Source organism: Amblyomma mixtum, chromosome 2 (genome assembly GCF_055824585.1).
Source record: "Amblyomma mixtum isolate Tamu chromosome 2, ASM5582458v1, whole genome shotgun sequence".
Taxonomy (NCBI): domain Eukaryota; kingdom Metazoa; phylum Arthropoda; class Arachnida; order Ixodida; family Ixodidae; genus Amblyomma; species Amblyomma mixtum.
In genome coordinates, this window is record NC_143013.1 from 49,888,858 (window position 1) to 49,913,024 (window position 24,167).

General features: G+C 45.7%; 1 protein-coding gene across 1 annotated transcript; it reads right to left on the reverse strand.

The window, feature by feature from the left end:
• Positions 1–1,521: 1,521 nt before the first annotated feature.
• On the reverse strand, positions 1,522–24,167 carry LOC149359302 (uncharacterized). The gene is made up of 5 exons (XM_089567634.1): positions 24,003–24,167; positions 13,861–14,023; positions 8,148–8,521; positions 3,440–3,693; positions 1,522–1,729 (listed from the first exon to the last, which is right to left on the reverse strand). The coding sequence occupies exons 1-5, from the start codon at positions 24,165–24,167 to the stop codon at positions 1,522–1,524; spliced, it is 1,164 nt and encodes a 387-aa protein (XP_089423760.1).

Sequence of the window (24,167 nt, forward strand, 5' to 3'; positions counted from 1 at the left end):
CAGAGTGGTAATCTGAGTCATTTAATTGTAAAAAAACCTTCAGAAGATCTAGAAAACCGAATGGCTGATCACGGCTGGGAAACTACGTGAGCTGATAAGACTAATTTACTTTCCCAATTTTAATTTGCGGTACAAAAGTTGGCTACAGTCCTAAAACATACAATATGAGAAAAAAAAAGCCGCTGCATTAGAAGAAAAGGAGCGTGAAGTAAGACATACTCCTGAAAGAAAGCTCAGAGAACAGGCATCATTTTGGCACTAAAAAGTCTTAATAATCCCCATAGAATGAGCTGAAAGCAACCAGAAGAGGTCAGCACACACTCGGAGTTGCTAAGCAAATCGTGACGAAATTTTTTCCTGGTTGTTCTTGCCTTGTTGTTTGTGCAAATAAATTTATTACATCGTTTAAATAGTTATTTCGTAGAACATAATTCTCACAGTTCTTATATTCACCGTGATGTTTAAGATATTATGAGGTGACCTCCTACTTGAGCATATTACTAACGAAACCACTTCATTAATGAGTGTTTTTTTTTTACAATGGGTCCCTTAACTAGTGTGCACTTTAAAGAAGCCAACACTCGCAAATCGTCTGCCCTAATTATTATACACAGAAAATGCCAGTCTTTTCTTCTGTTTTTATTCCTATCAGATCTGAAAGCTTTGGATGGGGCTGTCATCGGAACAGAATGCAGTTTACAAAGATTTAATGATGACCTCCTGAGATGAGACTAATTTTTCGCCTCTCACTGCACCGCTCAAAAAGAACGCTGAAGTGCGTTTAAGAAAAAGTCGTTCTCATTGAAAAAAAAATCAAGCCACGCCCAAGATTCGGTCATAGTTAATTGATTAATTTTTTTTCGAAATCGGCCAGGAAAAATAAAGATTCGACGGCAAAAAATGGGCACAAGACTGCAATAAACATAACAGTGGCTTTGTTGTCTCATGACGTCGACAGCACAGACCTGTTATTATGTTCTTCAACCACGCGAAACGACTGCACTTAAAATGATCAGCTGAAAGATACACACTGTAATCTGATAACAAAAGGTAACAGTGCTTTCAGCTAGGAATTCTCATATTGTAATAACATTCGTTACTATATGAAATAGTTAACTTCAACCACATCTGCTCGCTATAGGACCAAGGCGCCAATGTAATTGTCTGTTCCCCATGATTTCCGCGCTGCCCTTGTTGTCTCGTCTAGACCTCGTCTCCTTGAGCTGCTATTTATTTGTTCAAGCCATGATTTCCCTTTGTGTTCTGTAGGGTATGGTAGCCTTTATCATTGACCTGCCCGTTTAGTCAGAAGCTATGACCTACTGTCGCCCTCAACATCTTTCAGCAATGTTGTCGCACTTCCAGCACTCTTTCTCTCAAGTATGGTGGCATTTTTTCTCTCCTTTTAGGTGCCACACATGTTGCTCTAACAGTCTGCGACGCTGTCTCCACATAGAGCACCTGGAAGGTCCTCAGCCTGTAGCCTCAGGTGCAGTCGTTCGGCCTCTGCGGTACGGTACACTACGGCTGCTGCCGTAAGCACGGCTCAAAGTCCTTGATGGGAACAAGACTGAGGTTAGCGCGGTGGGCAAGAGAGGGCGTAACGAGGTTTTCCTGGTCTCGTTCAGTAGATGTGCGGGGTTCGTCCTCGTAGACACTGCTCATGCGGGCCAAAGCCCCCATCTTTAGGAAATAAGCGCACGTCTCCAGTCGGTCCCACGCTGAAGACCTGCGCACAACGACTTACGTCAAATTGAATTTTTACTTTCCAAAACCTGGTAGTTACATTAGACAATACAGCATCGTTATTTACTTATTGCACATTTATTGTTCACTTGCCATCAACAGACCGCTGTGCTTCTGCGTTTTTTCGCATTGAGCAGCATAGCACTCTATGGATGAATTAAAATAGCTGCCATAATTCGCTTAAGTACTACGCTCTAGGTAAAGTTCCCACAGAAGACATCAGCACATTTCGCGCAAGTAGTGTTTGAAGAAGACAGCACCTTCCTACAGCAATGGCTAATACGTTGGCCACTTCACCGCATTAGCCATTGTCTCATACAAGCTTTGTAAAATGCTCAATCGCTCCAATCGTGCCCTCGCACAAAACAGTGCTGTAACAATTATTCAGCCCGCATTGCCTTCCAAACAACAGGGGAGTGACCCATGGAGTGATCTTCATTTTCTGGACCTCAAGGTTGTCTTACACACGAGAGAAGCACGCTCAAGTGCTGCTGAAGCCTTACTAATAATATGTAGAGTGTCGTATGTACAGGTGCCCACAAAAATTTACCGAACATGGAAACCATGAAAAAGTTTTCTTTGAACGCTGCCTAGAGGCGAGGCCAAATATTAACGGTTGAACTCTCCAGGTTGCGGAGAGAAATGCAGAGCGCAGTAGTCATTCTGCGCCCTCATGTTCCCGCGTATTCAGAATATTTGCGGGAACTTGTGCCTTTGAAGAAGTCTGTGCGTTGCTTCATGGAAAGCGGTCGCAAGCTTCTTCCAGACCCAGCAAAAAGGCTACGTCTAAGAATCATTGCTGCAATCTTTTTTAACGTTGTCCGGCTCTCATGATGCTTTTCTGCCGTGAACATTACAACACCTCGCGCCCTTAACGAAAAGAAGGCGAGCCACCGAGAACAACGACATAAAAAAATTTTCACTTCTTATTGTTACCAACTAAACGCTTTTCATTGCGTGCACTCAAGTGGTCGTCTTTCAGTGGACCCTTGTAATTCACACTCGCCCACAGAAGCTATATTATCACAGCGTCCTACAATTCTTCCCGGATCCCCTTATATCCAATTAGACGACGGGGCAATGGGCTGGCAGCCGTTGCGGCCCAGCTAAGTTGGACGTTTCAAGTTGGACGCTTCAAGAGAAGTTTGCTGCTGCAAAACTCGTAGTCCTAGTAGTGCAAAACAAATGAGAACTACAAGTATTGCCGAAACGATGGCAAGTTTGGTTACGCGTAGACTCAAGGATGCTTTGCGTTGCAGCAGGTGTTGTTGGTGTATCAGCTCTAATATGCCGAGCTGCCCGATCTCTGTGAGAAACAACGCTATAAAGCACTCCGGATTAATTGTGACCACCTGCGGTTATTTAACATGCATGGATACGCACAGCTTAGGGACGTTCTCACATTTCACCTCCAGCGAAAAGCTGCCGTCGCAGCTAGAAATCGATCCTGCTGCCTCAAGCTCGACAGAAGAAAGCCTCAGCCGCTGCACAACCACGACGAGTGATGCAAACGAAGATGTCACAAAAATTTTCCTTTATGGGAGTTTCTTAAGTCTACTGACTTCTACGACTGGCATCGTGTTGCGCTGAGCCCAGCTGTTGCTCGCGCAGTGTGCATGCGCACAAACGCTCTTGCGACTGTGCTTGTGGTGAGCGGAGTAAGAATAAATCTATCTCAAACACGTACACTTACGCGTCAAGTCCATCGTCCGCTTGGATGTCGCGGGCAGTGGGTGGAGGGACGTGGCCAAACACGTCTCCGGGCTGGCTAGAGAGCTGAAGCATCCTCTTCATCAAGCCCTTTGCTTCCACAGCTACGTCGTCACGTGTCCACAACACGAGCCGTGTTAACTGGGCGTATTGTGGGGCCCATTCCAACATCATGGCACGTGTCGAAGAGAGGCGGTGTGCCTCAACGGCCATGTCCAAGTGTTGGTTCGCCTCACTCTGCAATGGGTGAAAGAGATTGTAATGTGATCTGTACAAGGCTTGTGTTAACCAAAACCAAGATGTGCGTGAGACATCATGAGCTGGCGCACGTCAGGCATTTTTGGTGGTTGCGCCGAAGTATGCACACCGTTAAGAACGCCCTCAATTCACTTGTAATAACCAAGCGTCTCCGTAAGAGAAGTTTTTCATCGTAGCGAAAGCCCTCTGTTTTAGCCACAAAAAAATACCACAAAGCTTGTTAGCTTTACTCCTGTAAGAGATGGATAGATCATGAAAAACCTAAGCCCTTGGGGTGTGCCGCGGCTGTTCGCGCAGCCGCCAACAAATAAAGAAAACACCGACATAGATAATCATAAAGAGCTACAACACTGGTAGCTAGGGACCCCATAACCGCAGTATGCAGCACAAGAGATAAAAGGCACAAGCGTGCATGAACCAGACACAAGCGTTGATTTGCCGTCGTTGAAGCTTCAGTATGAACATTTATTAACTGCATTTCAATTCAATTCAATTCAATTCACTTTATTCACCAGATATTTCTGCATGGTTTCCTGGATAAAAGCTGCTCACGCGGCTTGACGAAGTCCAGGAAACCAATACAAGGCAAAGCGCACAGCCTGTGACAACTAGTTTTAAGCCATCAGTAACTATAAATGATAATATAACAATAAATGGTAAAAACACAAAGCATATAACAGAGGCAGTAAAGTAAGAATGTCATGAAACTCCTAGCTGTACAGAGAGAAAAAAAACGAAAAAAAAAACGTAAGAACAAAGAGACAACTGAAGATGGCAGATGTTCAATCAACGAAGCAAACACAAGTAGCACACTGAGCCAAACAACACAGCAAATAATAATAACAATGGTATTAATAGCACACAAGTATTTACAACGTTACAAAGTAGTTCCGTAGTTCCTTTCTTTTATAGCCAGTGGTGTTTTGAAATGCGTTTAAGGTACATGGAACGTTATGAGCTACAGACTGTAATTTACAGTTGGTACGAAAAAATGGTACGGCCCATACATCCTGATTTCGTGTGTGCATTAAAGCATGGCGTAATTCTAAGCAGGACAAAGTAGATAAATTATTTTTTCATGGGTAACGGAAAAATACATTAGTTGAAGAAGTCGAAACTGGTATAGGTTATCTACGCGGATGATGGAATGTGCTTGGAAGGCGTTGTTTATTGGACTCGATTTTTCGGATTTGCAACATGACGCAGAATTCTCTTCTGTATTATGAACAATTTGTTCATGTTAGTCTTTGTAGTTGTTGCCCATACTAAACTGCAGTAATTTAAATGTGATTGGAACAATGCATACCTATTTTCCCTCCACCCAGTATCAGACCTTGCCAGAAAGGAAAGTATTATTGGTGGTTGCCGAATACTGAAATCTCCGTAAACAGAGCGCACTTTCGAAGAACAGTAACGAATGGGCAGTTAGAAAGGAGTGTCAGTGTACTGGCCCTCTGAAATATTTCATAAAAATTAAGTGATCACTGTGATGTGCACACCACACTGTCGAGGGACTTTTGGAACGCGGCAGTGGTGCGTCGGACATCGGAGCGCCGTGCGTGCCAGCCCCGCGTTGCGCGTGTGCGCGTGCGAGTGGTGTGCGCGAGGCAGGCACGAGGAGCGTAGAGCTACGTGTCAGCAAACCGAGGTGTTGAGGAAGACACCGCAGCACAAGTCTAGTCGTTCCAGCGTGGAAGTGGCAGCGGTCGGACGTTGGGTTCGAGCTGCCAATGACTTCCCTTGGATCACCGTCGCAAAACCTTTTAACCTCATTCAACCGTAGAGGTGGCAGCCGTCAGACTTCGGGTCTGTGCTGCCGTGGACCTCCCTTGAATCAACGACGCCGGCCTACTGCGATCGCCACTTTGCTGCCACGGTTTCCTTGGATAGGCTGCACAAGCCTACGGTGTTTACGGAACGCCATCGACAGGACACGGCTACAGTTCTCCTGCTGCAGCTGCCCAGTTCTTGGCGGCGACTGACAAGAGTTCGTCAGCGCCTCCCGTGTCATCTCCGTTCCTCATCTCCTGGCTCTCTACCACCGCCTCCCTGAACGCAACGCCAGCGACGCATCGCAACTCGCCAACCCGCGTCTGTGCTATACCTGCAAGGCATGTCCGCACCACCTGGGACGCTGTGTAGCCGGTGAACTCTCTCCTTTTTATCTGTTGTGTTTTACGCGTGCTAGTGTGTGTTTTCCTTGTGTTTTCGTTCTTTTCATTGGCTCCTTTCCTTTAAAATATAAACACGGCTTCGTTTTGTTTTGTTTAATTCGTTTCTTTTCTTTCTTCGAACCTGCACGCGAAAGCGTTCCCCTTCAGCAGTTGGGGACGCGTCCACCCGATTCGCGACAATCACATATAGCTGCAGTGTTCAGCAGCTGTGTAATTCGGCCGCTGAGTACTGGCTGGCAGGCAATTTCGCATGCAACCGAGATCGAGTTCGCAGTATTGAGCCCATGCAGAAAACATTCTGTAAGGGACAGTCTGCCGCAGTCCACGAAGATTTCATGTTCCACCTTAACATGTTGGTTATGTGTGCATAATTGACGTTTGTGCACCTAGTCTGTTATGAAAATGTATGACCTGTGTCATACGGTGATTATATATACATACATACATATATATATAGAGAGAGAGGTTGCGAGAGCATGAAGTGCTTGACTGCTTACAGGAGACTGCTTACTCCTGAAGAAGATCGGTCTTCCGATCGAAACGTCGAGTCGAACAAGTTTCCTTTAACGAAGCGTATACTTCGCAATATATATATATTGCGGGACGAAAGAGGGGGCACACAGGGCAGCGTTCGTCCTATATATATATATATATATATATATATATATATATATATATATATATATATATATATATATATATATATATATATATATATATATATATATATATATATATATATATATAGGACGAACGCTGCCCTGTGTGCCCCCTCTTTCGTCCCCGTCTTTTGCGGTGTTGCCCTCAAGCACACCGGGCCCTCAAGAAAGTTTGCAGCCTTCCTGCCTCGGCTGCCGTTTTCTGCAGGAAGAGAGTAAATCTAATTTACAAAAAAAAAAATTGGGCATTGGCTTAGCTCTGGTTAAGCCTGGATATAAAAGCGAAAAGCTGCAGTTATGCTTGGTTTGACGTCATGGTTGTCGCAGTTCGCGCACAATGCACTGGGAGCACCACGATAACGGTGGAGGCGTTCGGACGTCCACATACTGCCTGTGCGCAGGCGGAGGAGGAGATGCTAATCGGCGCGCGCGGTTAAAATTCAGGGGGCATTTTGGGTCTCTGAAGTGCTGCAAGGCGGAAGCGTCTCCTGGCGCACTTTTTTTTTCATGTTTTATTTTTTCCCATTTTTTTGTTCTTTTTCCTATCTTTATTAGTTTTTTATATTTTATTTCTCATATTTTCTTTTTTTCATTTAATTTTTATTTTCGTTTCGTTCATTATTTTCTCTATTTTTCCTATTTTATTTTTCATTTTATTTTTATACTTGTTTCTTTTCCTGTTATTGTTTTTTAATCTTCCTTTACGTACTTTTATTAGTTTTTTTACTTTTTTTCTTATTTCTACTTTTTCATTCCTTTTATTTTATTTATGAAACCCATGCATTCGCTAGATGCGCCGTTATTCATGCTCAAACCCTGAGCCTTCGTGGCGAAGTGGTAGCGTATGCGCTTCAAATGCCGAAGGCCATGGCTCGACGCAGTTTCCTTTCTTTAAGTAGTGACGAGTCGGCGGCGACAGCTGCGGCCACCTGCGCCGTGCGTGACGTCACTCGGTTCGCGCATGCGCAGAAGTGGCAAATCTGGGCTCCAGCTCATGCGAAGCGCGGTGTTGACTATAGTCGGATACAACTTAAGAACGAAGCGGCTTTTCCCCGTCAAAGGACCCCCCTCCAGCCAATGGCGTCGGCCGATTCCTATGACTCTGCTAGTGTGACAAAGCAGGGAGTGGCAGATGAAAGGGGATAGTCCCCTCCCTCCATAGTGGGGGACAGAACCCTCTCTCCGTTGTGGCACCGCTCCCTGCATTGTGACCCTAGGAAGGTCATGAGAATAGGCCGACGCCATTGGCTGGAAGGGGGTTCTTTGAAGGGTATATGCTTGGGCTTGTTGGCAATGCTCCCTGCATTGTCACATTAGCAGGGTCATGAGAATCGGCCGACGCCATTGGCTGGAAACAATGCAAGAGCGGGGGCTAGTTGGTGCTTCATACTGATCAATTCGCACTACAAGAAACACACACACGGAAACACAAACGACGAAGCGCTTCGTCCGTTTGTGTTTCCCTGTGTATGTTCCTTGTAGTGGTTTGGCTGGAAGGAAGTGCAGGAAAATCCGCTTCGTTCTTAAGTTGTATCCGATTATAGCCTAGTGAAGCTTTTCGCTTCAAAAGCACCGGAGGAATCATCCTGGACTTCCTTACCAGAAGCATCTCGGTCATCTCTTTTCTCTTGGCATCAATCTTTGGTGGTGCCGTGAGGAAGAAGATGAGCCGGAAAGCTCCGGGAGGGTAGCGCGTGGCATTTCCCCACCCCTGGCGGATACGCCGCCGCCGGGCGGTGTTCTCTGGTCGGGTGGAGACCAGCGCCAGGAAAGGACCGTAGAAGGGCACCACTGCCTTATGGGGCCACCAGTGAAGCTCGAGCGGGTGCGACAGCACGGCGGCCAGCGCGTACGAGGCGGCCTGCAGGTCTTCCTTCGGGTTCAAACCTCGAGGAGCGCGCCACACGAGTGCACGCCCTCCCCGTTCAGCGGAGTCGCACGGGGCCACGCAGTGCACCAGCTCGCCGGCCATCACCCCGGAGGTCACGTGTCGCTCAAAGGTAGTAACGCTAGCTTGAAGCACAAGACAGGGTAGAAGGCCGAAAGGTTTGGTGTTAGGTTTAGTTTATGGGGTTTAACGTCCCAAAGCGACTAAGGCTATGAGGGACGCCGTAGTGGAGGGCTCCGGAAATTTCGACCACCTGGGGTTCTTTAACGTGCACTGACATCGCACAGTACGCGAGCCTCTAGAATTTCTCCTCCAAAGAAATTCAACCGCCGCGGCCGGGATCGAACCCGCGCCTTTCGGGTCAGCAGCCGAGCACCATAACCACTGAGCCACCGCGGCGGGGGAAGGCCGAAAGAAGCCATTCACAAAGTGGAAGTAAAACCGACCACATTTCTACCAAATACGTCCGGAATTGATTCTAGACCCTTTGCAAATGACTTCATTCTGTTCACAAATGTCAGCAATGCTGCCGGGCAAGAATGCTTGTAATCAAATCTGAATGTTGTCCTTGAGCGGTGCAACCTGTGGGTTAACGAAATAGTGCCAAATCTACTCTTCGAATTACAAATAAAAAGGTGTCATGCAATTTCAGTAGCATAACACCTATTCGCCGGTGCAGGTGAATAGATATAAATATTTCCGCGCCGCCATAAAAAATCTGCTTTCATGGTTCAAATCCCATACGAGGGGGTACCCAAAAGAAACTACTTTTTTGAATCGCACAGCTTCTGTGGTACCGCGTTTTGCCGCCAGGAGCGCATAGAACAAACATTTCAGAGTCAGTAAGCCGAGTGCCGTCGCTGAAGGAGGTCATACTAGTTTAGGCAGAGTTTTAGAGTGACGACTGTTTTGTGTGAGTGTCGTTTTTGCAATGGCTGATTTTCGTGAACAGCGTGCGCCGGTGAAATTCTGATTTTTTCTCGGAAAAAGTGGAACGGAAACTCTTGAAATATTCAGAAAGGCGTTCAAGGACGATGCTATGGGGACAACTCAAGTGTTCCTGTATTAAGTCCTGAATCAAAGCAACAGTCATGCCAATGGAAAACTTCAAATTCACCTCGCCTCAAGAAAGCTCGTCAGGTGAAACCAAACCTCGAAACAATGCTGATTTGTTTTTTCGAGGTGAGAGGAGTCGTCCATTCAGAATTTGTTCCGCAGGGTCAGATAGTTAACCAGGCTTTCTGCTTGGATGTTTTGAAAAGATTGGGTAACAGTGTTCGGTGGAAGTGGCCTCATTTGTGGCAGACGGGTGACTGGTTTTTCCACCATGACAATGCCCCTGCTCACACAGCCTTGTCTCTACGAAAAATTCGGACCAAAAATGGCATGACCTCTGTTCCTCAACCCTCATACTCACCCGACCTTGCCACGTGCTACTTTCTTTGTTTCGTAGAATGAAAAGACAGGTGAATGGAAAGCGTTTCGCTGATGTTGCTGAGGTGAAGAAAAAAACGACGGAGGGACTGCAAAGCATCACAAAAGATGAATTTAAGCAATGTTTTGAAAAATGGAATGAAAGATTGGACAAACGTATCATTGTAAGTGGAGAGTACTTTGAACGATATTGAAGGTCTGTGCTGAAAATGTGAACAAATAAGTTCAAACGAAAATAAGTCCGGTTTCCTTTGGGTACACCCTCGTAAACGATATTTGCTCGTCTGCGTCAAGGTGTCTTCTTTTCAAACTCCAATTAGGAGAGGCTCCGTTCTAATTTAAACTGCTTACCTTCACCTGCCTTATTCGTCCAAAACTAAAGTTTGCTTGAGTTAAATCGGATATATTTCTAAAGAAGGATGGTCCAGTGAAAGCCTATCCGCGCCATCTTCAACCCTCATCTTAGCTCTATGTCTCCTTCTCTTCTGATAATTACCAATAGCATATGCACTTTAAAAAACAGGGGAGCAGTAGTAAGGCTTAATTTTTTTCCTCAGTGCACTTCAGCCAGTTTAGTACAAGTCCTGCGCCCAACCTAAGCTTCCGGTTCGCATAACAGACTCACTGTAGCCATACCCATAATCTTGTCCCATACTTTGCGCGCACCAATCAATTCAAATGCTTAATTTTCCGCAAGCAATGCTACCCTGGAATTAATTGCATGGAGATGTTTTTTAACCCGTGATGCCGCTGCTTTAGAAGTGTTTTATCTTATGTGTGTGGTTAGTGTTGTCGGCGAATCCTATTCCTGTTTGTATTCATTGATTGTTACCACAGAGAGTTGAAGTGCAATGATTGTTTCTTTTTTTGCGAATATTTTACCCCTGCGTAGTCTGAATAACTGCAGCGTGTGTAAATAAATAAAAATAAATCTTCCGTGTAACTAAATAGTGCCCCAGAGCAGAGCTAGTCCATTTCTTCGAACGCAACCAACTATGTACTCGTCTGTTAAACTGCCACATGATATTCAAAGAAATCAACTCACTCATCTCTAGGCTTACATGCAAGCACCGAAAACTATTCAGCGCTGCTGCGCCAAACAGTGAACAGTTCTAGGCAAAGCTATCCTAGATTCGTGGATGTGCTTAGAAGAAACGAACCGTTTTTCTTGCTGTTGCGAGAGCTTGCATCAATTAGCTTAGTTAAAAGGACACATAATAGTGTTTGCATAGCAATGAATTATAAGACGGGCTTTTCAGTAGCGTTTGTTTCTGGCAGGTGAGCACGTTTGAGGAAAAGGGAGACTCAGAAGTGTACCTGGCAACCGACAGTGAACGCGTCAGATCGTTCTACCCACATGCAGCTTCGAGGTTTACAACTACAGGGCTGAAGCAGAAATTAAATATCTATATGAATTGATTAGCTGCCCTCTGTTTGTGAAATGGAGAGCGACAGGCATAAATAACGTCATGCCTATGACGTGGAACGCGTTTCAACCTTGGAAGATTATCAGCTGGACGCCCCACTCCAGCTGTAGTGTACAGTGTGTTGTGTGCGCGCGCTCTCCTTCCTTTAGATTATGCACATCCCACGCGCCCGACCTGTACATATGCTAATTTGTAAATTGAATACTTGTATATGGTACCTCTGTCCCCATATCCTTTTTGCCTGACCCCTCACCTCATTCATTTCATTTCTCCAGTCTGCCTGCCATCCCTCTATTTCCGCTGCCCCAGCTCAGGTGCTTCCCGTCGTTGTGGCAGATGCCGCGGCTAGCACAAATCTTTTCCTTACTTTTATTGCGAAAGCAATACTAGGTGCACTTTCAGCCCGTCGCGTAGCAAGGCCAATAGCTACCATATTAGTATATTGGATTTGATTGGATTGGATTGAATTGGATTGAATTGGATTGAATTGGAATGGATTGGATTGTATAACCGATGCATCCCCACAAGTCTAACCACAAGCACCACCACCAGCTACACTATCAGCTGAACCATGGTGTAGCTACGGATATTGCTTTCGCAATTACCGGGCTTAACCAAGCTAAGCCTCAGCCATTTTTTTATTATTCTTGAATAAACCACTACTACTATACGTGCAGATATTCATAAAACAAAACAAAGTGAAGAAGAGATGAGGCAAAAAGAAGAGGGGGAGGGCAGTAGGCTTAGCGAACGTTTCGACAAGAGGATAAGCGACGAGGTTCTGCCCTCAACTCTTGTTCAATTTGCGTTGTGTTGTTAGAATCCCATCTTGCTGCCCTGCTGTTTCCCATGCACTGCAAGTGTTAATAGGGAGTTTCATTTCTGAACCACAACTTTGCACTTTCATGTTACAAAGACCTATATCCCTGCAATTCTCAGGCATTGAAAACCTCGGATAAATGTTAACTTCCAAGGTTTCGTCGATACTGATACCTTCATTGCTAAAATGTAAAAAAATCTCAGCTTTTTAAGGGTGACACTGAGGAGAATTTGAAGTTGGCTTGTATCGACAGAATACCAGCTCCTGATTACAAAAACGCTACTCATACTGACAACAAAGGTCTTGTAACGTAGAAAAGAGCAAGAATCAAAATGCAGGTATCGCCGCCACAAGCCAAACTCGCAAGTACAAACGTGATGACGTCATAGGACAAAACAGTGTTGCTAGAACCGATGGTTCTAGTAACACTGGAACACGAGGAGCTACGAATCACTGAGGCGCAGCCAAAGCATGCATAATTCTCCTTCACGTCGCCAGATGGCGCCACGTATCCGGCAGCTACGCACGCGCCTGCAGCATCGGGACCAATCAGCGCCTGCTCATTGGCTGTGGGCGGGCTCCCGGTATTCCGCTAACGGCATGGCTAACGGTAACAAGGTACACGTTATGCTAAAGGTGTTTATTTGCGAGAACTTCGCTGACGACTTAGAGAACAGGATCCATCGTAACGCTGGCAAAATGCCGGTGCAAACGTGAGCGAAGCGACGGTAGCGACGGCCGCAATAGCCGATAGATGCCTTCAACGTGCGGCCGGCGGTAGCTTTCATTTCGGCTGCTGCTAGGCCGCTCTGCTGGCCATCAGAAATCACGGAGTCTGCGTTGCGTCATGTGCACGTCATGTTTCACGTCACTTAGTCCTGTGTCGTCATAGGAGAATCCCAAGTTTGAATCTGAGCGGCGGGAAAAATCTTTTCAACTTCGAATCCAAATTTCTTAGAAATAAATGCATCTTTCGCGGCCGGCCAAGTGGCAACGAAGCCATGAAATGCCGAACTATTGGATTTTGCTATAAAAAAATATTAATAGAGCTCTCCTCACTATCCCTTTAAGGAAAAGATCATTAGGATATGAATGAATTTGGCCAACATTTTGATGGTTTTTTAAAGCCTAAGGCCGACAAAGCTCGACACTAATATGCAGGTACACAAAGCAAATCAAAATAATAATTCAAAACTGCTCCGTCACTTGCCAATGCAGCATTACAACCCCATTAATTTTAGGCTGCTGTGACGTTACGGTTATCTTTGCATGAGTGTCTTTCAGCGGGCATCCATCTTTGGAAGCTAGCACATCGACCTTTCTTTGTGATAAATATTTTTGTACATGACCGCTTCTGCAATCATGTTAGCAATTTACCTACTTCAGAGCGCCAAATTTAAAATTAACGACACTTTTGCCTTCTTTATCATAGGTGACACGTTGTTCATTACAGAGATATGCCGAATGTTTTTCAGCAGGGCCGCGAACCACGTGATGCATAACAAGTTAGTGCATGCACACCTGCACGGCTCACATATAAAAAGTTAATTGCTACATACTAGAAAACGTAAGCGACCCATAACACAAACACTACTGGGAATGTCGCGTTAGCAAGTAGATATATCGCGAAGAAACGAAAAAGAACAGCGATTGGAAAGGAAGAAACATTAAGTATGAAACATGAAAATTGAAATGACAAACTGTGGGAGCAGTTTTAACCATTGCAAAGCACTCGATAAATACTTACGATTGGTGCGTGGTGTTGCGGATGGATAATGTCCACCACCCGGGTTCCTAGGCACGCCATGTTTCTTGTCGATGTGAACGGATGACTTCTTCGTGACGCAAACGATGATCGCTAGTAGCGCTAGTGAGCACAGGCTGACGAAGCACGTCTTCCTGCAGCACTGCACAGTCGGCGACTGAGTTAGTCTACGGATTGAATAGAGAACGCCTCCTCAAAAAATGTTCTAGCACAGACCTACTGCAAGATTGGTGCCATCGGCATCAAAGGTGCACACGCAAAAAAAAAAAATTCCAACGCAAACCAGCAATATGATTTGTTTCAATGAAGTAAGCAGATGCCTTGTAGCACGTTTCAGTCGCGCGGCATTGAATGGCACATATTTTATTATGATTTTGTATGTTGTTCGTGTAGCCGCTCGGCATTTTTACCCTGAATCCAGTGACGTCACGGAGCACTTGTCCCAATTACTCTGACGTCATGGTTGTACAGAGGAACAATCAGTACTTGGCGGAGACGCCGACGTCACCGGAATGTCGTTGCCCAGGTTCGCAGGTCGACCCTGGGGTCGACAGCTGGCGCCGACTGAGACCGAAAATGCATGTATATCATCGTTTGCAAATAATTATTCAAGCAACTCACTGGCGCTTTTGGCTAATTTCCATGGTTACTACGCCCGCCGGCCTCTTTCAAGACAAAAATCAAATGAACACCAAAAAAAATTTGTCTCTACCCCTTTAACCCTAACACTACACAATGCCTAAACGTTCCTGCACCACGTGGTACAGTGGAGGCCATCAATCACACGCATTGTATATGACGTCACATAGAATTACGTCATCAACCACTTCGAGCATCTGCTCTTGGAGTTTCTGCTCTGTGAGCATCAGATGCATGGTATCGTAAGCACAAACGCAGATACGTTTGCGTTCAAAAATGCCACGGAGCAGATGTGTTTGTGCTCACAACACTGCACCTTCTCAAACTGATCGTTCTGGGCGCAGCCATATTCAGGATTCCGATTGGCGAATTTCACAGAGGTAGCTTAGTGCACATGCGCAGCACAGTCCATTAAGAACGTGCGCTCTATCAAGTTGTAAAGAGTGAAAAGGTCTGTAGCAAGTCAATCAGTATGCGCGCTGTAAATGCCGTTCAGCAATGCCGTTCAGCAATGAGCTTTCCACCTGCTTGTGCACATTCACGCAGCTTCCATCACTACACGTTAGCACAACAGTGCGTAAAGTTTCCGAGTTTTTTTTTGTAGCATATTGGAGTAAGTTCGCTGAGGGAAGTACATTTCTCAAGCGCACCGTGACGGAGGCATCGCGGAATGCACGTATCGGTAACCTGACGTCATCCGATACTATAGTCAGGAACGCGATTCCCGATGCGATTGCGACTCACGTCGCCGATCCTAGTGCGACTGAGTCTCCATGTCGTACCGATCCTTGGCCTATGTGTATCCTTGGCCTATGTGTTCGGGTAGAGTCTAAATACTCTACTCGAACAGTTTTAAATTGGTTTGTACCTAAGACCCGCAAATTACGGGTATCAAATGCTGAACTTCACTCTCCCACATTTATTAAATAAGAAATCCTTATAAATGTATACCTAAATAATGCCAACAACTGTTATATGTCTTGTGTGTTTCTACGTTTTTTTTTTTCTCTGAAAGTGCCCTCGTATTGTTTCTTTCGTTTGTTTTGTTAACGTGAACAAGTGTATCACTGCCAAGCTTCTGTAGGGTGCGCCGGGCTCGTCAAGCGTTGCCACTGGCTTTTTGCCGGTGCACCCAACATCGCCATGATGTTAAATAAATATATTCTGATTCTGATTCTGATTCTACCAGAAGAGACTAAAGAGACCAACGTAATTTCGGTTCTAGGAATCATGCTGATGCACCACTGATTTTGAAGGAACAAAAGAGAGCTTGACATCCCTGGTGCTAAAGTTCAAGTTATCCCGGATGAGGTTAACAAAGAGGATTGAGCTTAAGTTAAGGACAACGCAGCGAGCTATGGAAAGAAAAATGATAGGTATAACGCTATGACATCGGAAGCGGGCAAAGTGGGTGAGGGAACGAACGCAGGTTATAATGACATCCTAGTTGAAATCAAGAGGAAGAAATGGACTTGGGCCGGGCATATAATGCGAAAGCAAGATAATCGCTGGTCCTTAAGGATAAAGGAGTGGATTCCAAGAGAAGGCAAGCGTAGAAGGGGGCAGCAGAAAGTTAGGTGGAGGCATGAGATTAAGAAGTTTGCGGGGATACGGTGTCCGCAACTGGCAAAGAACAGGGTTAATTGGAGAGACTTGGGAAAGGCCTTTGCCCCGCAGTGGTCGTAGTCAGGCTGATGATGATGATGATCCCAGATGAAAAACGCGTCGTTGCGCCTTACGCAGGGAGTGAACTTAAACTTCTCTGTATTTAAGATGATTTGCCGACCCCTGAAGCTAACATAAGGCTAGCAGCTCGACTCAAAGTGTATTTATAAAAATTGTAGACAAAAATTTTTAGTCAAGACTCAGTGAAACTTTTTAGAAACTGTAGCTTCTAATGTCATGTGTGTGGCAAATTCGAAGAAACTTTATAAATATGCCAAAAGAATGTGTGGAATAACAAAGATATACCTGCAGAAAACATATGTGGATCGCCGAGCCCTGAATATTTTTTAAGGGCCGGTAAATTCCTCGCAGAGTCATCCACGACCGCAGAAGCAATAGTGGGCAGTGCGCTCTTCGACACCGAGGTACGTAAGCGGAAGGTTGAGAACCATTCTCTTTTCCTTGAGCCAACCGTGGAGTGAAAAGAATCTTGTTTTTCTGCGCACATCTTATGGCTCGACAACATGCAAAACGTTTTCAGCGTCAATCGAAAAAAAAAACGACGAAATGCAGTCTAATCTGCTGCGGCTAAATTGGTCTGCTGCAAACTGCATTTTGTTCAGGAGAAAGCAAATACAAACACGTGTATAATTGCACCTCGCGCACGGTGCATGCCCGTAGCGCGCAGCGATAACCCGAGCTAGCAGTAACGGATATGAGGACAGGAGAATCAAGAGGACACAAGAGGATCATTCGAGAGCACGCGCACGTTCTTGGCGCGCCGCCAGAAAAAGGGCTCGAAACACGCATCTTCGCTGTTCACACATCATCTTAATTAGTCCCTCAATATGTCATGCATGTATAATTCGAAGCTTAATATTATATATTTAGAGAGTGGTAACACTGTACTTTATCAAGATACTAATTACGGCCACTTTTCTCACTTTCTTCTATCTATGATGAGGGTTCAAAACGAGAACACTTTTCGAAATTTCTGCTCTAGAACTGCGGACAAGAAAGCTCGTGGAGCGGCCCTTTAATGCATTTGGAAATAAAAGCGTTCTTGGGAGAACTGAAAGGCAACCGCAGCCTTGTGGCGCGGCGGGGGTGACCTCTCCCTCTCCCATCCGCCTTGACCGCCTTTGCGGCGCCGACAAAATTCGAGAAAGCGCTGGAAGACAATGCGCCTTTATCCGAGCATCACAGCGCACCCTTCTCCTCCCCTCATCCCTTCTCCGCTTTTAAAACTTTCCAAATTAACGTCCCGACTTTGTACAGTGGAGAGCAGGATATGCGAGCTCAGAGTTAGCGACGGAAAAACGTTGCGCAGTCCAAAAAAATAAAGGGAGCACAGCGTACTTCCGAGACGCTCTTTGCATGGTTCGTGCTGAGAGCTAGACAGACCGCGGCATTTACATCCTCTTTATGAAGCTGCTATAAATAAAATATGAATTTTCTCGAACACAGTGGCAGTGAATCAATTACTTGTTCATTCTTCACGCTTATATTGCGAGCATTGTTGGCGCGAGTTGTGCAGAGGCCACCAGTCGTCTGTCCTCCGCGACAACGTTGTCCCTTTCATAAATTAACGCGAAAAAGGAGCCTTCTATCCCGACGTCCACCGCCAAATAAATAACGCACTAAAGAGAAGGTAAAGAACGTCTTTACTTGGTCCTCTGTTAGTCACTACGCCATGTTTTTAATTTATTTTGAGATTCATAATTACGTTATCACTAAGATGCTGTAAAGCCATAATACTGCTGAAGCTATCCAATAAAAGTGGATCATTCTTGCGGAGGATTAAGACAATGCGAAATGTGATTAAGGCAATGCATTAAGGCAATGTGAAAGCATTTGATAATTCAGTTTTTTCGCTTTCTTTCCATCTTTCTTTCTTTCGTTCTTTCTTTCTCTCTCTCTCTCTCTCTCTCTTTCCTTCTTCCTTTCTTTCTTTCTCTCTTTATTTTTTCTTTCTTTCTTTCTTTCTTTCTTATTTTGCAACCGGCCCCGCTGGCTCAGTGATTACAGCGCTCGTCTACCGAGCCAGAGTTCCCGGGTTCGAACCCGACCACGCCGGCCGCGTTTCGATGGAGGCAGAACGCAAAAGCCGCCCGTGTGCTGTGCGATGTCAGAGCACGTTAAAGATTCCCAGGTGGTCGAAATTATTGCGGAGCTCTCCATTATAGCATCTTTTCCTCTTTCTTCTTCCACTCCCATCTTCCTCTCTACCCTTACGGCGCGGCTCGGGTGTTCTCCACAATGTGAGAATTACTGCGCCATTTGCTTTCCTCAAATACCAGTTTCCCAAATTTCAGTATCAATGCCACATGGCATACCTCATCCAACGTAAAGTTCTATATACTTTTTGTAAACACAGTTCACGAACTATGTTGAAATTTTATGTTCATCTATGAATACGGACGCCCATAACTGATTAAAGAAATGTATTGACAATAAGTGAGCGTAAATTTCCTGAAAAAAGAAATGTATTTTGAGGGTTCAATCCTGAAAAGCGGCGAAAAAAATGCGAATACAGCTCCCGTAGTGCGTGTGCAACCCTGCGAATCGTTGCGATGCGATCATAATCAAAGCACGAAACTTTTCTTCTGAAAAGCAGGGCAGCATTTCTCATGAAGCATTCATCATGAACATACAGCAAGGCAGAACCCATTCGTTTAACTAGGCAAAGAGCTCAACGCTCCACTTATCCCAACGGGCATCAAAAGACGGCAGCGGAGCCTACACGCCCAGTTCTTCCTTCCCCTTGATGAGCGCTTCCATCTCGTAGATTAATGGCGCGGAGCGCCTCTCGCGCGGCTTCCCTACTTTGCACGCTCTTCAAATAGGTTGACACAGATGACGATGTCTTGGCGCCTCTTGACTTGCCCGGGAAACTTAGTCGCTGCCTTCTGCATTTGTCTTTGTCGTGTAGACGCCATCGCCGGCAGGGTTTATGTTTTTCGAGCGCAAAATTTATTTTTGGCTTTCCTTATCGCTTTATTTTCATTTATAAAGGCTCCACTTCGTCGTACTTTTACGGGATGTTTCACGCTCTCAGCCCTCACTGAAGCAAGAACACCTTTTTTTATCATTTTCTTAGTGCTCTCCCTCGTTCCGCTTGCTTGGTTTTCCCGCCTTCTTTCTCTCTTTTTTACGCTTTTTTTTGTTCCTGACACAACAGATGATTCTTCTCGTCGCCTTCAGTCAACACACTACTACTCCTCCTGTTTCCACTACCCTCGTTTAGTTTCGCATAAAATGTACCGCCGTTAAATAAGGTGGTATTAAGAGGGAATGCATGGTGTCCTAAACGCCAAAAGTTATTCAAAAACCATCTCACTTGTTTTTCACGGCCACAAATTGTGTTGTACGGCCCGAACGGGGAGCGGCACATAATGTGAATATAACCGCAAATGCATGTCGTATCATATATCATATAGAAGGAAGTACCCCGTTCACCATACATTCTGGTATTTGCCGCGCCGCAAAGGTATCATAGAACTACAAAAAATAAACTGCTGTATAAGCTTATATTTTTAGGCCGCCACCTTATGTTAGACTAAGCATTTTTTCCCTCACCGAAATTTTCTGAGACATTCGACGTACGTTTAACGTCAAAATCATATGGGAGTAGTTCTGTGTGCTCGGACGTATCTGGCTGCTAGGCATCATACGGTTTCATGCTAAGTAAGCAGCTCTCATACAGCTTATAATCATATGCGCACCGTGTTAAGTATGATGCAATATACGCTAAGGGGTACTCCCCACAAGAAATTCCTTCAGGGCGTTCTAAGTAGCGAAGTTTAAGTATTTCAGCTATGAGGAATCGATTCTCCACAATTCCATAAAACCCCTAAAAAACTAAAGAAACTGTTCTCTGATTACAAAAAATGGCTGTGGCTTAGCATGGTTAAGCCCGGTAATTGCGAAAGCAATATCCGTAGCTACGCCATGCTTCAGTTGGTAGTGTAGCTGGTGGTGGTGCTTGTGGTTAGACTTGTAGTGATGCATCGGTTATACAATCCAACCCAATACAATACAATACAATACAATACAATGCAATGCAATACAATATGCTAATATGGTAGCTACCGGCCTCGCTACACGACGGGCTGAAAGTGCAAGTAGTATTGCTTTCGCAATAAAACGCGTGTCTCTGACATCAAACGCGTGCGATACTGCAGCAATGATCCTGACACTACTTGTGATAGCACAGCAGTAGGTCTTTTCGAGAAATTTCTGGAAAGAAAACCAAAAGGCTTCATACTGAAAACCTAATCCGTGGAAGACTACTTTAAGTGAGCGGCCAGAGAGCCCGAAATGTTGTTTGCTTGCAGCAGACCCGGGCGTCAACGGATCGATTAGCAGTCCCCTCACCACGAACTGTTCGCGTCGACTCGCCCTGAGGAGCCGAATCGCTCTGCGCTAGGTTCCTTCGCTTCAAGTGGGCCTCCATCTCGTCGGGTGTTGAGCATGTCACGTGGAACATAGACCGTAGTGCCGAACTCCGATTCGTTTCGTTGCGTTCGTGCAGTCAGGGGCCAGTGCAGATCCCAACCATTCCGGGGCAGGGCTCTAGAGCTGGACGACCACTGTCAACTGACTTTCTCCGTGTTTTGGTGGCATCCATTAGCTGATTGCGCCGCCTTGTTTTGGGGCATGCGGTTCGCACTCGTAAAGGTGATAAACACGTCTTGCGACGCGCACTTTCGGGCCTCATCTCGTAAACTCTCTGCACTTCAGAGAACCAGCATAGCGAATCCAAAAAGCACCAGTGGTCTGAGATGGCGAGCTAAGCCAAACAAAAAAAAATGTAGCACATCATAGATAATTACAGCAAACAGCAAAATCACTGCCGAGCTCATAATCGACGGATGGTAAGTTATAGCACGGTTTGTGTCTCATTAAACGAAAGCTTGTTAATTATGCAACGCGCGTTTTCCATGCAACCACAGTGAACAACACAAGGGGTAACAACACAAGGGGGTCCTATGTAAATAAGTCAAACTCAGCTTCTTCAAGATTATTACGGACCTAACTGATAACTACTACTGTTAGAAACTGCCGCACCTTGCTTTCAAATGACACTGATTATGTCAGCACATGGATTCAAAGGAGTTTGGCGCTAACGCGAACGCCTAGCCATGTTGAATTTTATTATTCGCTAACTGTTGAACAAGGGTCTTAAATGACAGTTTCAAAACTATTTCCCCTCGAACGGTGCTTACGTTTCTTGACAGGCTTTTTGGGAATACTATATGCCTGCAGAAGCAGGCTGTAGTGTTGGGAGAAAGTGTTGCATATCACGCACTATTGCGTGGCTCACTACTCTTGCGATTATACATAGAATAGAACAAACTGGCATGCCTTAAAATAAAAGTGGTCAGCCCATCGACTGCCTAAGCTGCAGGCGCTGCTGAAAAATGGCACGAAAATGGAATGGTACCCAATTTTGCTTCCCGCAGTACCTTTGATATAATAATATCGGGACGTTCAATATTCAAAATTCGTTTGAGTAATTTGGCCCCTAAGAGGCGTTTATAACTATACGAACGTATTTGCCTGTGAACTGGCCTTTTTCTGTGGCAAAACTTTCGTCACCGTAAAAAAAAAAAAAAAAACACATTTTTTTTTCGCATCGTATCTCCTATTCTCTATTTCCCAGTATAAGGGGTGTTCCACCGAACATTTAAAAATTTTTTAAAGATAGGCTTTTTGATTTAGTTAAGCGCTTTTTTCGACACAGCATTGTCAGCGGTGTAGCACGTCAGAACACACGTAAGAAGTGCTAACTAGCAGGATGATTAACTAACATTGAATAGTTAACTTCGTAACTATTACTATTAGTCTCCTTATTTATCTAGAGGAGTGTAGCCCACCGTAGGTAATATCCATATCAGTTTTTTAGAACTTCGAAAACGCGGTTAGCCTCGGCGCTGCGGCCCATGAAATTTTGGCTATTTCTATGCGTTACGTTCACTGAAGAGGTCGCTTTGCCTGCAAGTTTCTCGAAAGCACATGTATTTTGGCGCGATGCAGATAAAATTTAGCATGTCCTAGATTTATTCTTACATACTACACGCTGACAATGCTATGGCGAAAAAAGCGCTCTTCTAAATCAAAAAGCCCATTTTTTGTTGCGAAAGCAACACTACGCGAGTCGCCGAGCCATTTCGCGGAGCTGACGAAAGGCCATACTGCGCATGCGCGAGAAGCAGTGACGTCACACAGCGCACAGCTGGCGCGCCGCCGCCGTCGCTGCGCGGGTGACTCAGAGGGGCCGCCGCCACGCTCGCCAGTTGCGCATGCGCAGTAGCGGACGCGAGCACGCGTCCTTTAGTCTCTTCCCTCGAGGCTCGCTTTCCCTCCCCAGAGCCCAATGTCCTCTCCTCTTACACTGTAGTCGGATACAACTCAAGAACACGGGGGCTTTTTCCCGTCAAAGCTAATGGCGTAGGCCGATTCTCATGACCCTGCTAGAGTGTCAAAGCACGGAGTGGTAGATGACAGAGGGTAATTCCTTCCCTCTCTGGTCGGGGTTAGACCAGTTAATCTCGGTGGTGATGGTTAGACCACCTCTCCCTTGTGGCACCGCCATGTCACGATAGCAGGACCAGGAGAATGGGCCGACGCCATTGGCTGGAAGGGGCTCCTTTGACGGGGGAAAAGCCGCCGCGTTCTTGAGCTGTATCCACCTATAGTCATCGTTCTTGCCTTCTCGCTTTGCTTCCCATTCTCGGAAGTTCAGCACCTCTTCAATTATTTATTCGCTTCCTCACACTTTATTCCTTAAAAAACAAGGCGCGAGAATTATCCGTACAACCATCAAGCAGCTGGCAAGAGCTGTCCCCGTATGAACTTTGCCTCCTATAAATTGTGAACGTTCGAAATAAACATTGGTTGTGGTTTAGCTCTGGTTAAACCTGGAGTGACGCGATAGGTACAGCTGGCCGAGTGGAACTCACTCAGTCGAACTGCAGAGTCAGTCTTTCGCCTCTGCGTTTCGCTGGACGTTCCTTCATCTTAATTCATCCCTGGACGTGGATTCACTCTCACCCCGACGCCTGCAGCTGCTCCACACCACGTGACCAACCACGCGACCAGCCACGGCGCCGCCACGCTGAAGGCTCGAAATGCTAGCGTAAAGTAGGCGCGCCGCGCACACCAGCTGCGGTATGACGTCAATCCGCGCATGCGCACAGCTGGCGGAGCGGTGGTGCCACGGCTCAGCGTGAAACCTCGCTGACCTCTTGAAGCGGCTGGCGCAGTGTAGCTATCGCTACAAAACAGATTAAATATAGCCAGTGTCATGAGCGCCGGTACCATGAGGACGGCCATGAGACACGGCGTAGTCTTCTTTCTTGTGCTTGCTCGGACAACCAGGTGACGCAAACATCGTTCTAGTGTACGCGGCCAGGCCCTGACATGCGGAAGCAGCTAGTTCCTTTAGGTTATCATTGCCCTACATGAGTTCATTCAGCTCTTCATCTATGGATTCATGCGATGGATGCATCATTTTAATGCGAAAGCATTATATAGGTCATCGGCCACCCGATGTCCTAATTTCTTTCTAGAGTGTGGGGAATTGCACCGACGACCTTCAGAATGCCAGGCGATCACACAACCCGTAGGCCACAAAACCGCATCGCCTCTTGGCGAACAAAGTTAAACCCAGTATATGTGTTGCCTTACGAACGTATGCTAACGAGTACCTATGATAATAGATAGGAAGAGAAAATTTTTGTATTAAAAAAGTAAAAAGAAATAAAAAATAACAACAAAACCTCGCCTTCGTGGAAAACTCGCGAAAAACTCGCCTTTTGCAGAAAAAAATTGCCACATATTTCGAATTTCTCATGACGCACCATACTCTTCAGGACCCCAAGCGCACGTAGTGCACGTGCGTCGATGCGTGGTTGCCCTGCATGTTTCCTGGTGCAACGCCAGCCCTCCTTCAGCCACGCCCGATACCTGGACACCAT

What these genes read in the sequence shown, in the direction of transcription:
- LOC149359302 (XM_089567634.1), bottom strand. Translation starts at nt 24,167, where the DNA reads ATGGTGTCCAGGTATCGGGCGTGGCTGAAGGAGGGCTGGCGTTGCACC. An exon ending in GCAATTTTTTTCTGCAAAAG is followed by an intron (nt 14,024 to 24,002) that starts GCGAGTTTTTCG and finishes CCGACTGTGCAG; the next exon opens with TGCTGCAGGAAGACGTGCTT. An exon ending in GCGGACGATGGACTTGACGC is followed by an intron (nt 1,730 to 3,439) that starts GTAAGTGTACGT and finishes CGTTGTGCGCAG; the next exon opens with GTCTTCAGCGTGGGACCGAC.